Source organism: Apus apus, chromosome Z (assembly GCF_020740795.1).
Source record: "Apus apus isolate bApuApu2 chromosome Z, bApuApu2.pri.cur, whole genome shotgun sequence".
NCBI lineage: Eukaryota > Metazoa > Chordata > Aves > Apodiformes > Apodidae > Apus > Apus apus.
In genome coordinates this window covers 56,600,296-56,619,307 of record NC_067312.1, presented here as the reverse complement: position 1 = coordinate 56,619,307, position 19,012 = coordinate 56,600,296, and the positions used below count along the sequence as shown (strand labels likewise).

The following is a 19,012-nucleotide window of genomic DNA, read 5'->3' as shown; positions in this document are numbered from 1 at the left end:
CAATGTAGTGTCTTCAAGCCTATGCTCCATATACTGCATTTAGTGGGCTGGTATGCTACCATTCAATCTGATTTACTTTCATTAGAGGTAGATTTGCAAACCTTACTCTAGAGGATTTGAAACTGACCTTCATATCAATTACCGACAAAAGCTGCACATCCTACTTTTATGATCAGCCTTTGGTTAGGCTCATGGTACTCTACCATTACCTACCTCTTATTCATCTGTATACATACCTATGTCATGTGCCTCGTGATCTGAAATTGGTGACTGAGACACTAAAACAATTCCAGAGCTTAAAACAGTTCTGTCTATCTGAGAGAAAGTTAAGCTTGCAAAGCTGAACTTACCTCATTCAGAATCTCTTTAAAATCAGGCAAGGTTCACACACAGTATTTTTAAAAACATGCACTCAGTGTGTCTTATTTCTGCCTGATAAATAAAGTGACAAACCCACTGTTAGCTAGTAAAAGCTTTCAAGAGCAAAAGCAAGCAGACAACTAAGACTGTGATCACAGAATCATGGAATCACAGAATTTTTTGAGTTGTAAGGGACCTTAAAGATCATCGAGTTCCAACGCCCTGCATGGGCAGGGACACCTCTCACTAGAACAGGCTGTTCAGAGCCCCATCCAAACTGCCCTTAAACACCTGCAGGGATGGAGCCCCCAAAACATCTCTGGGCAGCCTGTTCCAGTATCTCACCACCCTTACACTGAAGAATTCACACCTGGTCTCTAACCTAAATCTCTCTTCTTTCAGCTTAAAACCATCACCCCTTCTCCTCTCAATGCAAGTCCCTGTAAAAAGACCCTCCCCAGCTTTCCTATAGACCCCCTTCAGACACTGGAAGGCCACTATGATGTCCCCCTGGAGCCTTCTCTTCTTCAGGCTGAAGAACTCCAACTGCCTCAGCCTGTCCTCATAAGACAGGTGCTCCAGCCCTCAGATCATTTTTGTGGCCCTTCTCTAGACACGTTCCAGCAGATCCACATTTTTCTTGTGCCGGGGGCACCAGAGTTAGACGCAGTTTTCTAGGTGAGGTCTCACCAGGGGAGAGTGAAGGGGCAGAATCACCTCTCTCGATCTGCTGGCCACACTTCTTTTGATACAGCCAAGGATTTAGTTTGCCTTCTGGGCTGCAACTGCACATTGGTGGCTCATGCTCAGCTTTTGATCCAGTAGTATCCCCAGGCTCTTTTCCACAGGGCTGTTCTCAAGTGTGACCTCCCCCAGCCTGTATTCATATCTTGGGTTATCTTGGCCCAGGTGCATGACCCTGCACTTGGCCTTGTTGAACCTCATGAGGTTCACCTGGGCCCACTTCTCTAGCTTGTCCAGGTCCCTCTGGATGGCATCCCATCCCTCTGGTATATTGACCGCACCACCCAGCTTGGTGTCATCAACAAATTTGCTGAGGGTGTTCTCAATGCCACTGTCAATATTGTTAATGAAGATATTAAACAACACTGGGCCCAGCACTGACCCCTGAGGGACACCACTTGTCACAGTTTTCCATCTGGACTTGCAGCCATTAACCACTACTCTCTGGATGTGACCATCCAGCCAGTTCCTTATCCACTGAACAGTCCACCCGTCAAACCCATATCTCTCCAATTTAGTGAGAAGGATGTTGTGGGGAACTGTGTCAAAGGCCTTGCAGAAGTCCAGATAGATGACATCCACTGCTTTTCCCTGGTTGACTGATGTAGTCACTTCACTGTAGAAAGCCACTAGGTGATCCATCCAACCAAACAATACTGTTGTGATCTGAATGCTCTTACAAACAGATAAAATGGAGAGCAGTTGGATTCTGTACAGTCAGTACAAAAAATGTGCATGATTTTGCTGTAGCTAGATTGTCTGTGCTTAGTATGTCAGTGAGAAAGAGAGAGGAAGAGACGTGGAAAAGAAAGAAGAGTGGACACAGGGCTTGTTCTTTTTCACATGGTATTTACACTGATGTAACAGTGCTGACCTTGGTAAGAGTGACCCTCTTGTGTGTCCTTATGAATGAAGGGAGAACCAGACACCTATGCTGCTTATGCCCATTGTACACCTAAACCTGTTTTGGTGATGCCTTCTTAAAGTTCTGCTTGAAGGCTGACTTTAAAATTCTCTACATATATCTTCTGTAGGTTCAGCAGATCTTTCACCTCAGATAGAAAATTTACTAGATCCTGTAGAACTCAATTCTGGCGTCGAGTTCAAGCCTTTTTGTATAGCAACTGGGATTCCACTTCCTAAATCTGATGAATTTAAACTTTTAAAGCAAGATGGAACTGTCCTAAGGGTAGGCTCCTGATTAATTGCTTCCTATTTTTCTGATGTTTATATTGATTTTATCTGTAATTAATGCACACTATGCATTTCAAGCATAATGTGAAATTTCAATATTCTGAGATACCTCATGAATTAATGAACTGGAACTCATATGAATCTATGGAATTGTCCATTGTAGACCCTTTCTACTGGTATCACTAAACCCTAGATGAGTTCCTAATCTGTGAGAAAGTGTTTTGGGAATATTCCTAAGTTTCCTGTATGCCTTTTGTCATTTCAGCCTGCCCTAATTGTTACCAGTAATCGTTCTGAAGCCATGTTTACAATTAATCGAATCCAGCCCCGTGATACAGGAACCTGGGTCTGCAGTGTACAGACAGTAGCTGGAATGGCAGAGAAACAATTTCAAGTTACAGTCAAAGGTAAAAGCATGAGTTTCTTCAAACATCTTTGCCTCTCTGCCTTTAAGGGCAGCTTCTGTTCTCTGCACTGCAGGACTGTACACATCAATATCTGCAGTCAGAATATGAACAGAAACCATTTATAAGCCACATACTGATGATATATTCTGAAAAAATAATTGTGATTATAAGGATTAGAAATGATGAGCTTTAGTGTACTTTGTAAGAGTGTTGAAGGACATCTCCCATTTTCCTGTAGATCTAGGGAGATACCAGAGTTTTACTGATACAGGGAACTAAAAGGCTGGTTTAATACTTGCATTCTTGCTCAGTTCCTCCTGTGCCACAGCATGCCCCAAAGCTGACAGACAGCGGACATAATTTTCTCATAATTGATGTCAATGCTGAATCACATCTTGGAGATGGACCTGTTGTGTCAACAAAACTCCTTTACAAGCCAGCAAAACGTTATCAGTCCTGGATGTCTGTAGAAGGTAAGAAGATTTTCTTTAATTCCCTTAAACACAAACTTCAGCTGCACACTGAAACATAATGTAGGGTCTGCTCTTGACTAGACTCAAAGGACTCTACAATGCATGAAAGTTATATCTTTCCTGACAGGATGTGTGACTCTATATATCACTATGTGTAATGATAATGTGGATGTGGTACACGAACAGTTGTCAAAAGTATATATTCAGTTTTCAGTAACTAAGGCATTACACTCTCCTTCCTTAAGGGAAAAAGTACCCAATGTTGGGCCCAGATGTTGAAAACTTCCATGTAAAAAGCAGGCATTCAAAAGTAGTGAGCAGTGTGGAGATGTCCTGGGGCATCTACAATCTTCCTTTGTGTCTATTGTGCCTTCTGGTGAGACACATATCTCACCTTAATATTTATCAGGAATGGTATGGGCAAAGTAAAGCCTATTTGTGAGTCAGATAACCTTTTCCAGCCTTGTTTTAACATTTTATGCAAGGCCTAATGTATTATGGGAAACATTACAGGAACCTTAACGAATGGCAAACAATTATTGTTACTAATTCAAGATAACCCAAGATCTGCATACACAATGCACACTGCCTGAGCAACCAGTCTTGTTCTGTACTGAAAGAAGGGCAGATGGAAATGTCCTTTGGGCTGGCTGGGAGCTCAACTTAAAAAAGAGTATTTTATCCTTTAAAATAGTTTATCTTACTGAATTAGGAATGAAAGAGGAGCCTGAGTATCTTACCTTCCATGGTTAGTGTTTCAGAAATATTTTCCAAACGTTTTGCATCTCAATATTTTTCAGCATGGGCTATGGATTTACTTTTTCCTTTTGTTGTCAGTAAAAGGCAAAACTGAAAGACTGGAAAATCTGGAACCAAAAACAGAGTATCAGTTCTGTGTTCAGCTGAGTCGGCAAGGAGAAGGTGGGGAAGGCCATCCTGGACCACAGGCTAGCTTCACAACAGCTGCGCTTGGTAAGTCGTCAGCTTGGCTTTTCACAAAAGGGCCATTTCAGCTGTTATTCTCTGTGGTCTGTTCCCTGATCTCTGCCAGGGCACTGTCATTGGAGCAAAGGCAGATGGACATGAAAACTATGTAGAGCTTTTCAAAATTACCTCAGGCAAAAAAAAAGAAAAAAAAAAGAAAAAAAAAAGAAAATCAGAGAAGAAAATCAGAAGGAGTCAGGGGCTCTAAATCAGGCAATTCTCCATGACTTAGAGATGGGGGATCTGGGAAAGGAAAAAATCACATATTTTGGCTGTCTATGTAGCAGGATTGGAGGTAGAATTATTTTCTGTGCCAGTCCTTCCTCCTAATACCAACTCAGTCATTCCTCCTATTATTAAATCGGTTTATTTTAAAAATGAAGATGACTGGATAAGCAGAAAAGCTCTTAGTCCACTGAGGATACAGTCCAAACTGAATAGAGATATACACAAAGAATGAGGATTGCACCAGGAAATACCTAAGAGAGCAAAAGAGCTAGCTTCTCACCTCTAAGAAGTGTATTTGCAACACCAGCTCGATGAAGAGACTTTTTTGTTGACATAACAACTGTTGATAAGATACCTGGGGACTACCCATAGCTCTTAGGTGTGATTTCTGCTAAATAGGGTGGGATGGTGGGGAGAACTTCCCTTTGCCCCTGCAACCTAGGGCAAGAGGTTAGGAATAACTAGTACCCTTATTTCAGCTTTCATACCAGATATGAAATGTTGTTCCCTGTCTCACTGTGGCTTTTCCAAGGTCTTCCTCCACCAGAAGGTCTCACTCTCTTTCCAAAAAGTATGACATCACTGAATTTATCGTGGCATCCTTTAACACTGAGGATAGAGGATGACGTTCGTGTTGAAGTGGAAAGGAAGAGTGTGAATGACAACGGTGATGAGAGCAGTGTTATTACTCAAGTGCCAGGAAATATGTCCACCCTGATCATTAAAGATCTTGAGCCTAGACAGCAATACATGTGCAGGGTACGGGTGAACACCAGGTCCCAAGGAGAATGGAGCAACTATCTGTATGCATGGACTTTCAGTGACAGTAAGTAGCTGAATCACATCATTCTGTTTAATTGTTCCTCTTTCCTCCAGTGATCAGGTGATTGTCATTAATGACTACTTTAAGTGTAATCCTGTGTTCTGGTAACACTCTTTTTGTGATGATCACTTGTAGTTGTTGTTACTATTACTATGAAGACAGCTCAGTGACCAAACAAATAAGGAGTTTTAAATTAAAAGCTTGGGAATCCCCTAAGTTAAGTGTGTTACGCTGAAGACCAAAGACCACCCTTGAATTCTCCGAGTGTGAGCAATGTACTTTCATAATGCCACAATATACACCCTGTTTGAATGAAGTCCCATCTGAACAGATGTCCATGTGAATGGCTGATGGGTGCCACTGGCCTCATCACACACTGGAAAGGTGGACTTCTTCCTCCTGACAGATCACATGAGGAGGCCCTCTCTGAGGTCCTATGTGTATTACCAGAAGCATAAATGCCTGTCATGAAACTCTCGTTTCCTGAGCTCTGATGCCAAACAGCACTAAGGAAAATATAGGTGTATTGTTTTTCAGGAGCAGGTACTTAGCATAGTGTCCACAAGTCCAACACTCATCCCTGCTGGTGGTTTTATGATGAAATTTGTGGAAATGCTTGATGATTTATCTTCTTTCTAATAGCCTTTATCCTGAGAGGGAATTGCTCCCTGCAGCAGTGAAAGTGTGGCACCTGGGAATCACACGGGGATGATGATTCAGTGTATAAGGATATTAACCCTTTCTGCATTAATTTGAAAGCAGTAATGTTGTCCTACGGACAGTCAGACCATTTGTATCTTCATCCAAGGACAGAAGTTTATTGAACGACACTCCAACCTCTGTTGGAAGTACGGAGTAGTGCAACTTGAGGGACATCTAGTTCAAAAAACTATTGCATTCGGCTACCATAATAAAATTCTGCTTCTGTTTAGCACAGCAATAGCACCAAGGAAAGCGTTTGGCTCACTGTGAGAAGGAGAAAGAGATGGATGTACACTCCAACACTTTATGTGTGTTTGTGTTTCTCAGGAATCCCTCCTGCACCATACAACATCAGGTTTTCTAACACCACTGACACGTCCTCAGTCATCTCTTGGACAGCTGCTGTGGGTCATTCCATCTCTTCCATCATCATCAGCTACAAAATTTTTGGCAAGGCTGAGTACAATCACATTGATATTATCATAAAGAATACCAGCATTACTCAGTACCATCTGAAAGGCCTTGAGCCAAACACTGTGTACCAGGTTCAGATTAATGCTCAGAACAATATTGGCTTGAGCAACCCAAACACGTCGTTTGAACTGAAGACTCTTCCAGAAACTAAAGGTTGGTTATTCTAGCATGCTGGACTTGCACAAACCAGGGCTAGTTGTGGAGAGTCCTTAAGGGGTTAAGCTAGTAGAAGAGGACAGCTGCACACCTAATTCGCTACAGCTAGTGGTATAAATTGGTTTGACAAGGCAAAGTCATAACATTATTTTTTAGTATTAGGTTTTTTTCACTCTTAATTTTGACACACAATACAGCATGACCAAAAATTTGGTTCTCAGATCACTGCATGGCATTGGTGAAGTGACAACGTGCAATGTTTGTGTGTATCCACTAGGAAGTGACCAACAGCTCATGAATTAAAGGAGCTGTGTATAATAGGACTATTAGATCACTGAATGTGACCTCAGTTCTGTTCTGTTTGAATTCAGCGGGACCTGCAGGTGCTCATACATCTGAAAGCTGGAGCATCCAATGTCTATGATATTTTTTGAAAACAAAGGGATGTAGCTCTATGTCTTTATATAGTTTACAAGACAGGAGGATTTAGCTATGTGTTGTTTATAGCTTTTTCAGAATCGGCTGGAAATAACATTGAATTCTTTATGTGCTTCCTCAACAGCTCCATATGAATCAAAAGGAGGAAGAATGCTACTTATTGCTATTCTTGGTTCTGCAGGAATGACCTGTGTAACAATTCTGCTGGCCTTTCTCATTATGCTGCAGTTAAAGCGAGCCAACTTCCAGCGCCGAATGGCTCAGGCTTTCCAAAATGTGGTGGTGAGTTTCCAGCATTCCTGTGTCAGTGTGGCTATTAATTTTGGCTCCATCCTTTCCTGTCTTTTCCAATTCCTTTTCCTTGGCCTTTCAAAATACTGTCTTCCCTTCTTGTGTGCAGTTAGGACTGTTCTAAAGCTGTTCTGCTACTGATTCTGGAGCTAAAGCAATCACAGTTATAGGTATGAGGCAGAAAACCTGACTTGAATGAAGTTGCACACCATTGATCCTTCTCGCTTTTCTGCTTTGTTATACATGTATGACAAGCACCAAGCCAGATGGAATGGAGGAGCCTGTTCTCCCTCTATGAAGTTATGCTTGATTTTTAAAACTACAGTACTATTTCATGTTGCTTTTGAGCATCAGTGACAGCTCTGTTGTGGCTTTTCAACCTGGGGACAGCTCATCAGGGTTCAGCCAATGGCAACATCATAGTTCTGGCCATGAGGAAATTGCTAAAGCTTGTAACACCACATAGAGATATCTCTCTCTATATACATGTATATATTTGTATCTTGCTGTAATCTCTTTAATGCTCTGCTTTCCAGTGCTGTTCTGTATCTTCAGAAGGGAACCTCTGAAGATGACTGAAGCTGTTCCACAGAGCTCTTCCATATGGATCTGCATAGGTTGTTTCATAAACAGGGGATCAGGGGGCTCATTCAAAGACATGATCAGTCCCCAGGTGACATAGAACAACTCCTGCTCCTTGTCCTGAAACTTTTCCCACAGAATCCTGAAGTCTGGAGAAAGCTCATTTCCTCTTTTTTTTTGTTTCCTTGCTTCTTCTTTGCTCAGTCTTCCTACTGAGCCTATTGGCACAGGATTTAGTCAAGCCTAACATGACACAAATCTTAAACCTGAGACTTAAAAATGGATTTGAGATCAGTTTTACCAAGTGATTTTTTCCCATCTCCTTCATGCTGATAAAACTGTTCAGGATGCCTAAATCCACAAAGGTACTTATGCATTAATTCAGAGCCTGATTAATTTTGTGGATCTGGACATAAGTGCTTAATGCAGTTAGTGTCTAAAGTCGGTGTAACTGTCTACTGTACTCACTCTTGCATAAGCAAGAGATGGGTCAGGCTCTGGGTATGTGAATGTACATGTACTTGGGAGTGTAATCAGAGCATTGCTCAGTAAAGTAGAAATCACAGTTAATGTCATTTGCTTAACTCTCTTACAGAGGGAAGAGCCATCTGTACAGTTTAACTCAGGTACACTCACCTTGAGCAGGAAAGCCAAAAACAGCCCAGATCCCACCATTTATCCAGTTCTTGAGTGGAATGACATAAAATTTCAAGATGTGATTGGAGAAGGGAACTTCGGGCAAGTCCTGAAAGCACGCATTAAGAAAGATGGGTTACGCATGGACGCTGCGATTAAAAGAATGAAAGGTAGTAAAGATCAGAGACTCTGAGACTAAATACTTTTCTTGGTTGTTTGTTCCAAGTGTTTCTCTGACATAAGAAATACTTAGTAGCCCTTTTGTAAAGCTAAAATAAAATTTCAAATTTTACTAGTGAAATTATATCAGCTGTCACTAGGCCAAGATTTGTGCCCTGCCTAAGACTGTATTTGTGCACTGTCAAGTTGTTTTATATTTCTCTCTAATAGTTAATATAATTAATTACTATGTATTTTTTGGTTCATAGGTCAGCATGAACTCGATGTATGAGTTAACCTGCAAAATATAAGCATTAAAAGATGTCTATTAATAGAGAGAGTAGCACAGGGCTAGCCCTGCAGCACAGCGTTGGCTCATCTTGCTTTAACTTAGATATTCAAAGACTACTGCATCTATGCATCTACAGGTACAGATGCTGTAAGGATCACTCATCTTTTTTGCACTTGTTCAGACTGACAGCCACATTCCAGAGAGAACTACAATATGAAAAACAGTGCAAAATTTTTCTTGAAATTTACGAGATCATTATCTAAGCAAATTGGGTGACACTCTTAAGCATGATGATCATTTAAAAAAGAGCCAAGGCCTGCATGCAGATCAAAAGTAATCAACAGCACATAGAAAGAAAGATTTTTAGGCAGCTAGTTTTCTATGGCCTGCTACATTTTACATTCTCAGTAAGGGAAGTGATGTGGCATATTAAGATGTTTTCTTTCTTTGCAGGTGGCTCCTGCAGATTTTCTCTCCCTTTTCCTTCAATTGAGAAGTCCTACTTTTTTCAGATAATATTAATTTATCTTGAAGTTTTTCTGTTTGGGGTGAAGTAGTAGTGCCCCAGGCAGCCTGGACTCCTCATAGTTAACAAAAATATGGTCATAAATTCAGTTCAAAGGACATGCTTATGCTTATGTAATGCAAATACATGCTGATTTGATTTTCAGAATATGCCTCAAAAGATGACCACAGAGACTTCGCTGGAGAACTTGAAGTTCTTTGTAAACTTGGTCACCATCCCAATATCATAAACCTTTTGGGAGCATGTGAACATCGGGGTAAGATACTCTTGAATATGTGTACTTTAAGAAATAATTTAAAAAACCCCCAACACAGTCCCACAGAAACACTAGTTTATAAGCAGGTTTTTCTGCAACTTTTGTTAAAAACCTGAATAAACTTGGTCTTAGGTTTACAAATCCACAGCAATCTTTCAGAAATTTTGTTCATCAACAGCTTTAAATTCTCCTCTGCACCCAGGAATTGTACTGTTTGATATTTTCCTCTCCACTCTGTTTTATGTTTACTTCTTTCTTACTCACAGAAGTGTAAGTGTCCAAATACTGACTATTCTCTACTTTGTGATATACTCAATTTCTGATGTTTCATTAGGATATCTCTATCTTGCTATTGAATATGCCCCCCATGGAAATTTACTGGACTTCCTTCGGAAAAGCAGAGTGCTAGAGACAGATCCAGCGTTTGCTATTGCCAACAGCACTGCATCTACACTTTCCTCTCAGCAACTTCTGCATTTTGCAGCAGATGTTGCTAGAGGGATGGACTACTTGAGCCAGAAACAGGTCAGTCTTCAACTCTCTACCCACTAAAAGCACAGAAATTTTTTTTCAAGGACTATGCCTTTTAATGAAACCAAACCAAGTCTTTAATTTTAGCTTCTATAGCAGCTACTGCATGAGATTTATTTTGTTGTGTTCACTTTGCCCTAACACCTACTCTGGTCATGGGGAATAAAAGAAGAGGCACTAAAGCCTACAAATGCCACAGTAGCTAGGTTTAAAATGTTCTTGGTAGGGACATACCAAGTTGTTTGTTTAGGGGTTTTTTTCTTATTCCAGATGTTGGCATTTTTCAATATAGCACTAGCATGACACGTGCTTAGGGTTTTCGTTGTGGGGGGTTTATTTATTTATTTATTTATTTATCTATTTATTTATTTTAGTTTATTCATCGAGATTTGGCAGCAAGAAACATCTTAGTTGGAGAAAATTATGTTGCAAAAATAGCTGACTTTGGCTTATCAAGAGGTCAAGAAGTTTATGTCAAGAAGACCATGGTAAGGCTCAAAACAAACTGATACAATCTGTTTTCCTCATTTTTGTTCTCTTGTTTCTTAATTTGTAATTTCCTACAAACAAAAACATACTCATAAGTAGTACTACAGAACTGAGTAATTAAATTTTTCATATCAGCATGTATAAATACTCATATTGTGTTTATTAACATACATAATTTCTAAATAAATTATAGACCATGTTTATAATATAATACATAATGTAATTGAAAATTATTTATATGGATGTAGATGGTAGTAAAATAACCAATTATACAGCCAGTTATGACATATAGTAAAAATATACATTTTACATATGAAGAGGATATGTACACATGGGGAAGAACTGCACAGCTACAAAAACATTATTTTTGTACCAGACTGTGTCCAGCTAAGGCAAGCTAGTCTAATTCTATTGAATGAGGCCAAAGTTAGCAAGGTGGTATTCAGAGGCATGTCAGGTTCTGTGAGCTGAGAAAACAACAGCCCTGAGCTAATCCTATGGAAGAGGCAAAAGAAGCGTAATAAGCTTCATGCAGTTCCAGACCAGGAATAACACCAGGTGGTGAAGTGAATTGGTTAGAGGCATCATAAGACATCACTCAGGAATTATTTCCATTTCCTCTTGGTGCTGGTTGGAGAGATATTCTGTTAGCTTTAGTGTGAACTGCCCCCTTCAGGAAGCAAATGCACAAATGAAATAAATAAGTTTATTTACTTTATTAATCTTAGTTGCATAAAGTCAGTTTTCTTTAAGGTAACAGGCAGAACAATTTGGTATAAATTTCAGTATTGCTATTTCAACCACCACCAAGTAAACTTTCATGAAATAATCTCCAGGGACGGCTTCCAGTGCGATGGATGGCAATTGAATCTTTGAATTACAGTGTTTACACCACAAACAGTGATGTGTAAGTATGTTTTCCAAGTGGACTTTTTAAAAAGATTGAAATATTTTGCAGTATCAAGGAAAGTTTGACAGCCAGAATGAGACAACCACTCTTAACTCAAAACACTTAGTAGTTGAGTCAGCATAGGAAGCAATGGAAGTAAAAATTAAACCCATAATGAAAAATTTGCTTTTATTCATCATCAGTGACTGAACAAGTTCTGTGTTCACTAGGTAATTGGATTTGGGCCACTACTTTAGCTGTAATTCTCATTTGAAATCAGAAGCCTGATGACTCTTTGGGAGACCCAGAGAATGTCAATATTTTAGTCAGGAAATCAGATGTGATATTTGGCAAAGCAATTCTGTAACAGCACTATTTTCTGAGAGCTCACAGTCTAGAACAGGATTCTGGTTGATGTACTCAGTGAATTAATTATGCTAAAGATCTCATTCCTGCTTTCTGATTCTATGAACCCTATCCTTATACAAAATTAATTAAAAAAATAAATCACACTTCTCTGTGTTTTAAATGAATACTAGCAAAACTATCTACTGTTTAAAAATACGAAATCTTGCTGCATTATTGTTGCATTTTATAATATCCCTCTGTTGCAGATGGTCATATGGTGTCCTATTATGGGAAATTGTTAGTTTAGGTAAGTATCTGAATTTTGTAATACATAAATAAACCAATCTGAGCCAGCCAGCTCCATTCACTCAGTTTGTTAAAAATTTATTACTTTGCAACATATTTCATTTTTTTTTTGTTACATTCTCCTAAATTTTATTTAGCTTCAATATGCCTGAAAATGCAATTGTCACATTTTCAATTCTAAGTGAGAAAAATGTAATGGCCATGTTTTTAGTGTACTATAAAACCTAGTCCATATCTAAATATAAAATCCAGCATATCACATAATACATATAGATCTAATCCAATATGTTTTGAGTTTGATGGGCAGCTTTTCCTCAACCTTCCTCAGTTGTAGATCAAAACGTATAATGACTTTTAGGGGAGGGGGCAAACATCTGCTATTCCAAGCATTCTCAAAAGAAAATTTTTGAGTATTGATCTTCAAATAAAATGTAGAGCTCATTTCTGCACTCACCTCTATTCATGATGTATATTATTGTGGGAAATGGTTCTTCTTCTTCCTCACATAAGTCTGAACAAAATGCCGGTAGCCTCTGTGATGGCATCGGCTTGCGACAGTGATACAGCCTCAAACCATTCAGAATGTGTTACACAGCCTTTATGATTTGTCTCGGAGTGTACTCCATGGTTTGCTGGCCAGGAGATGCATACTTACTGAGGGGCACATTGTGCACTGGACTAATAATGAACTCGTTTTCTAATTTGGTCCCAGCTTTCCTTATTAATTGGGTTTGCGCTAGATATGGATCGGAACTAACCCACACAAGTGTGGAAAATCAAGTGTCTAAGCAACCAAACACCTGCAAAAAGAGCTTGAGAGTAATAGCTCCACACATCCGTACTGGATCTTATTAACAGCATGCTAATAAAGGAATAACTTGCCTATTGCCATTAAGAGTATTGCAAAAACAGTTCAAATACAATAATTTGCAGGTCCTCAGAGTTGTAGGGAAAATGAGGCCAACACCACAGATCATAAAAGTTTATACTTGCTTTTATTTTTCTCTTCAATAGTATGCATTAAGCATTACAGAAGCATTAACAGGGAAAATGTAGTTGCAAAGTAATCACTAATGTTGGACTAATTTGCCTGTTACTGAGTCAGTTATTTTTTTCATTTCATTTCTGCTATGAAATTAAATTTTGTTTTACTAAAAACATGGTGTTTTCGTGCCAATGATTAAACTCTGCTTTAGGTGGAACACCATATTGTGGAATGACATGTGCAGAACTCTATGAAAAACTGCCTCAGGGGTACAGACTGGAAAAGCCTCTCAACTGTGATGATGAAGTGTAAGTAACTGCCTCAGCAAACAAAATTAAACAGAGTAACACAACATCTGCTATATGAAATATATGATCTCTACAAGGAAATAATGAATTATTTTTTTTTTTTCAGGAAAAGATAAAAAACAGGTTTATGAAAAAGCATTTAAAAAAGGGTGCACAATTGAAAGTAATTACATAAGACCTTTTGTACCCAGCATATTGTTTGCCAGAAACACTTTCATCGGCTCTCTGCTCCTGCCAGATGCCCTAGTCTTTATACAACACAGTTGGGCTTTAGCTCAAGGAGAGCTATTTTTCCAGAGAAAAATAAAATTGTTTTGAGGCAGCAGCTGTGGAAAATGTAACTCCAGCAATGTATAAATCCATTTTCCTTTAAAAAATAAAATGTGCAGGACCTGCCAATGAATTTGTAGCTTTAACTTATGTATCTGAATTATTGAATGTTGGTGTTTGATTTTTAAAGGTATGACCTAATGAGACAGTGCTGGAGAGAGAAACCATATGAAAGACCATCATTTGCTCAGATACTGGTGTCACTGAACAGGATGTTAGAAGAAAGGAAGGTAAGAATGAGCCCCTAGAAAATAATTAGGCCATGAATAATTTCTGTGTCATTTAGCATTCTTGTAGTAATGCACCTTGCATCACACTATTTATGTCCTTCACAGACCTATGTGAATACCACCCTGTACGAGAAGTTTACTTATGCAGGCATTGATTGCTCCGCTGAAGAAGCTGCTTAAGACAGGAGGAATCTTCAGTCATCAGTGATGTATTGAAGAAAAGCAAAACTCAATCTCCCGAAGCCCAAAATGTGATGTGCTGTGTAGAACTTTGTATAGCTCTAACTGTATGTAATACAGTAATACTGTTGTACTACAGATATGTATGTGTATATCACACAGTAACCTCTGCCTCCACAGGCTGTAGAAGTGTATATACTGTTCAGAGTAGGAATAGACTGAAGTCATAAAATCTGCTGTTTCATATGCAGGATTTTCTTTTTTTTCTAGTCATGTAGCTATAGTCTATACGTACATACTGTAATCCATTAGGTTTTGCCATCTTAGATAATTTTTATACTTTCCAAGAGCTACTGATAGCAAAATGGGGATCTTCTAGTAGTATTTCATAGACTTTTCCTTGTAATTAAAACAAAAATGCTAAGCTCAATGCAGCAATGGGAGTTGCAAGCAGATGTCAATCCAGTATGTTATTTGAATGTAGAAGTAAACTGGTAGAAATAATCTGTTCAAAAATTCTGTTGACTCCTGTAAGATATAAGGCACGTTATTGCTCTTTCACTGTCCAGTTTAACAGTCAGAGTTTGTCGATATGCAAAATATGCATACAGTTTGAAGTGTGTAATCCTATTGGAGGCAGCCATACAGCAATTATTGTGAAGTACAGCATTGAAGAATATACTACATAATGTAAAGCACATTTTTACAAGTAGTCAGGATATACATGAAACTTAATTTTATTTCATTAAAAATTTTCACTGCATAATTATAAATTACTACCTACTACATTCAAGCAGAGCTTACTTACTTTTGCTTATTTTATCCTTTATGGGATATGTAGCATGGTATGGCCTCTTAAAAAGACTGTACTGAAATGATTCAAAACAATTATATCCAGCCTGCCAGAAAGATCTTCTAGTCCTTAGGTTACACAAATAGACACCAGATTCACCTGAACTTCTGTTATCAAGTCAACCATGTGGGATCCTGTGGACTTACCCTGTTCAAACCTCACGTATCAGGTAACCTCATGCCTTGCATGTATGTTCTCCTCACACCCCCGTGACTCACCAGCTCATAACTGACCATCAGACCACGCTGACTTTCTAGCTGGATGGATCGGGTCACCCTCCAAGTCTTGAAGGAAGATGCTAGAGAGAGAAAGAGAAAAGGGTTTTCCCTCCTGACAGGTTGGTTACAAGGCAGGAGTAGAGTAACATTAATGGCTGACTCAAATAGAAGCACCAAGAGCCTTATTGAAAGGGAGTAAGTCAATAAACAAGCATGCTGAGGTCATTTTTGTGGCCTCGAGGTAGGCAAAACATGGAAAACATGTAAGTAAATGTGCTACAATCTGCATTTATGGGGTGCAGAGATTCACTGAGCCAAGGAACAACTCCATACTGGAAGAGAGAAACAAATTCCACTGTGTTTTCATAAAAGATTACTTGGCCAGCCATTTTTGAAGCATGAATCCAACCAGCTTTCTACAGGTCATTAAGGTGAAGAGAAGCAGACCTTCATGGGTGCTTTCCAGGCTGCCAGGCAAAGTTAGCTGACATCTTCTGCTGGAACTGCTCCACTTTCTGTACAGAACTTTTCGCAGGACAAAATCAGCATATTGTCTCATATATCTTTAACAAACAGTCACAACTGACTGTTCTGCTACTTCATGTAAGTTTCTTCTTTGTGGCAAACTTTTTCTTGGACCAATATGCCACATAAGGGAAGAATCAGAGTCAATTATCAAACCAATAGGCTGGTCAATACCGTTTGTATGTTTAGTGCTCAGGTCTCACTGTGAATTTAACTGAAAGTCTTTTAAGTATTCTTATAAATGTTTTTCATATGTTCATTTAATGTTGTGACATGCATTAGCTTTCTAACCTGCTGTAGTGAATTACTTTTTTAAAAAACACACAAAAGAAAACAATAATACAAACAGACAGCTTGACATGTCTCTGTTCAGTCTACACATCACAGAACTACAGCTATTAAAAACACTCACTAGTTCTGTCAGTCTCAGATAGACTAATTGTTTCTATACTTGCAACATGCACTGGGCATCCCAGGTGCAATAGCTAGATTTTACTGTGTGTTACCCACTGCTGGAAAGCCACATTTATGGCAGCCGATGCTATATAAACATTCTCAGATGAACTGCTAGAAGGCTGATGTTCTGCCTTCTGCAGTACAATACAACCAATCCCATGTCCCTTTCTTCCCAAATGCTTTGTATTGCTGTCAAGAGCATTATGCTACGAATGCCAACAGTTTTCCATTATTCCAAATACCACCTGTCCTAACTTTCTTCATACACCTCCACCTGTTTACACCTGCTGACACCTATGCACAAGCTTAAGAGTATCATCAGCTACTCCACGTGTTGTTTATTGATATCATAGCATTAGTTTTCCCATATTCTCTCACATGCAGCTATCAAGTTCATACTCAGTACAAGCTTTTGGTTGGGAAAGAAAATAAATGTTTCAGACAAATGGAGCTGGCCATGCTTTGAGAAGTATGTGACACAGAATGGCAGGTAACTGCTTATAGTCTAGCATTATCTATAGTTTAAAAATAAACTATTGTTGACAGTGAGCATTTAAGAACAAAAAGGCAGAAGAAAAGCCTACACCCCCAAGCTTTCTCCCTCACTCATTCTCATATTCCGTTTAGTGCAACAGCTCTGATTGTTCAACAGTCAGAGTTCAGACAAAACAAGACTTCCTTTGTATGTCCAAGCAAAACTCAGGAGCTACAGAACACAGTGTGCTTGGCAGGAAAGAAATTATCTGAGAACAGACATAATTGGGTAGTGTAAGGTCACTAGACACCAGAATAAGGTGAGGGGTAACGAAAACTCGAGAGAAGCACCTTTACTCTCATTAGATTAGCTGAAAATTAAGATATAGCTACTCTTGAGGATGTCTAAATTCAGCTAATCCAATGGCTGCACTTCTCCCACTCCTCAGTAACCCAAAAGGAAGAACATGCCTGGTCTAAAATAATGGGAATATTTAATTCTTAATTCTCTGTGGAGAGACTGACTGACATCATTTTAAAGTCAAACACAGCCAGCCCCTCTACATCAGCCAATGTATAATAACCAGGCATTTGCTGAAACTAGAAGACAAAATGTTGACTGTTACATATATGTCATCAAAACACATAACTACCGGATGGAAGGAAGTAAGACAGGTGGAAGCAGCCTCTTCTCAGCAGTATCCAGTGACAGAATGAGAAGCAATGGGCACAAACAGAAATCTAGGAAATTCCATTGAGGTTGGTAAAGCCATGAAATAGGTTGCCTGGAGCAGTTGCAGAGTCTCCAGCCTTTGAGATATTAAAAACCTGACTGGCCACTGCAGACAGCTAGACTCCATGATCTCCCCAGATGTCTTCCAATCCCAGCTACACTGTGATTGTGTGTACTCCACCAGATAGGGAACAGAAAAGCAGAATATAAGCAGAGGCCCAGTGAAATATTAACAATTCCATTACAAGGGCATAATTCAGCTGTGATCAAACACAAGTTCTCCCTCTTTCTGCTAATTCCTTTCCTGTGATTGTACAGAACATCCCTTGCTCCCAAGACACCATTCTGCCTTTCCCCAAGTCCCATATTGTTCAGCCATTCCCATGTGCAAGGCAACTAGTTGGACAGAGGGGAATACTGATTAAACAAGCTGGAGCAAAGCAAGCCAACCTGTTCCAGGCTGTAAGTCAAAATCCTCAAACCAAGTGTAATATTTCCTTATAATACCTCAGAGCTAGTTCCCCTATTCAGTCAATAGTGCAACATATGAGGCAGGGAGTGACATTCCCACAGTAGGAGCCAGTAGTTACAGTAAGTCGCTCTGTAAACTGCAGAAGTGAAATCAGACCACACTAGTCTCTTACATCCCCAAAACCTAAACTAAGCTTCCAAGTCTTAAAGATACTGGGTCAGGTTTTGCAGTATCTAAGTCTGTATCCTAAATATTTATAGGAAAAAAAAAGTATGCTTAAGCCAGGCAGCAGCAGAGACTCTGAGTTAAGTCACTGTTCCAATGATTAACTCTGCCTTTATCCATACCATCTTTCAGTTTTGGCAAAATTTCATTATGTCCAGCATCAGAAGACTGTTTTATTTTGCTATTTTTACAAAAAATGTTAGCATCTAAAACTATTTTACTCTTTGTGCACAATATTTTATCCATTTGGTTTCAATAATTCAATAGTCAACTACATAAAGTAGTTATGAAGTCAAATGATGAAGGTTCCTTAGATGGCCTATAGAGCCTCAGAATTACCAGTTTGGTAACTGCTAATAGCTTGTTGGATGACTAACACAGGTTTCTCTGCTAAGACAAAGATTCGACAGAGCAGAGTTACCTCTTTCCTTACTCAAAGCTAGATAATAAAGGCAACCTCCGCTTTCAAAGCTGGGAGGATCTATGAGCACCTCCTTTGTAAAGAACATGCCAAAGCCCCTTCTGTAAGGTGTAGGAGGGCTTGTACACAGGACAGTCCTATTAACATAGCAAGAAGTATTATCTCCTCTCGGGTGAAGAAAAGACACAGGCTTTTTTTTTTTATTTTTTTCTTTTTTTTTTGTTGACATTCTGAGCAGCATATATATGGACAATAAATTCACAATGCAACTTTTAACCACTGCTTTGGTGTGTTAGTATCTCACAGAACAGGAC

The 19,012-nt window shown here is 39.2% G+C and overlaps 1 protein-coding gene across 1 annotated transcript in view; it reads left to right on the top strand.

Annotated features, from left to right (window-relative positions):
- The window catches only part of TEK (TEK receptor tyrosine kinase), a 41,573-nt gene extending 25,308 nt beyond the window's left edge, over positions 1-16,265 (top strand). The window contains exons 8-23 of the mRNA XM_051643131.1: positions 2,139-2,293; positions 2,564-2,705; positions 3,017-3,178; positions 4,016-4,150; positions 4,923-5,216; positions 6,243-6,542; positions 7,108-7,265; positions 8,452-8,662; positions 9,615-9,725; positions 10,060-10,250; positions 10,631-10,744; positions 11,582-11,652; positions 12,249-12,289; positions 13,485-13,581; positions 14,042-14,141; positions 14,247-16,265. Of these exons, the coding sequence (XP_051499091.1) occupies positions 2,139-2,293; positions 2,564-2,705; positions 3,017-3,178; positions 4,016-4,150; positions 4,923-5,216; positions 6,243-6,542; positions 7,108-7,265; positions 8,452-8,662; positions 9,615-9,725; positions 10,060-10,250; positions 10,631-10,744; positions 11,582-11,652; positions 12,249-12,289; positions 13,485-13,581; positions 14,042-14,141; positions 14,247-14,321 (2,357 nt within the window). The 3' untranslated portion in view covers positions 14,322-16,265. The remainder of the gene's footprint in view (positions 1-2,138; positions 2,294-2,563; positions 2,706-3,016; positions 3,179-4,015; positions 4,151-4,922; positions 5,217-6,242; positions 6,543-7,107; positions 7,266-8,451; positions 8,663-9,614; positions 9,726-10,059; positions 10,251-10,630; positions 10,745-11,581; positions 11,653-12,248; positions 12,290-13,484; positions 13,582-14,041; positions 14,142-14,246) is intronic.
- Positions 16,266-19,012: the final 2,747 nt, after the last annotated feature.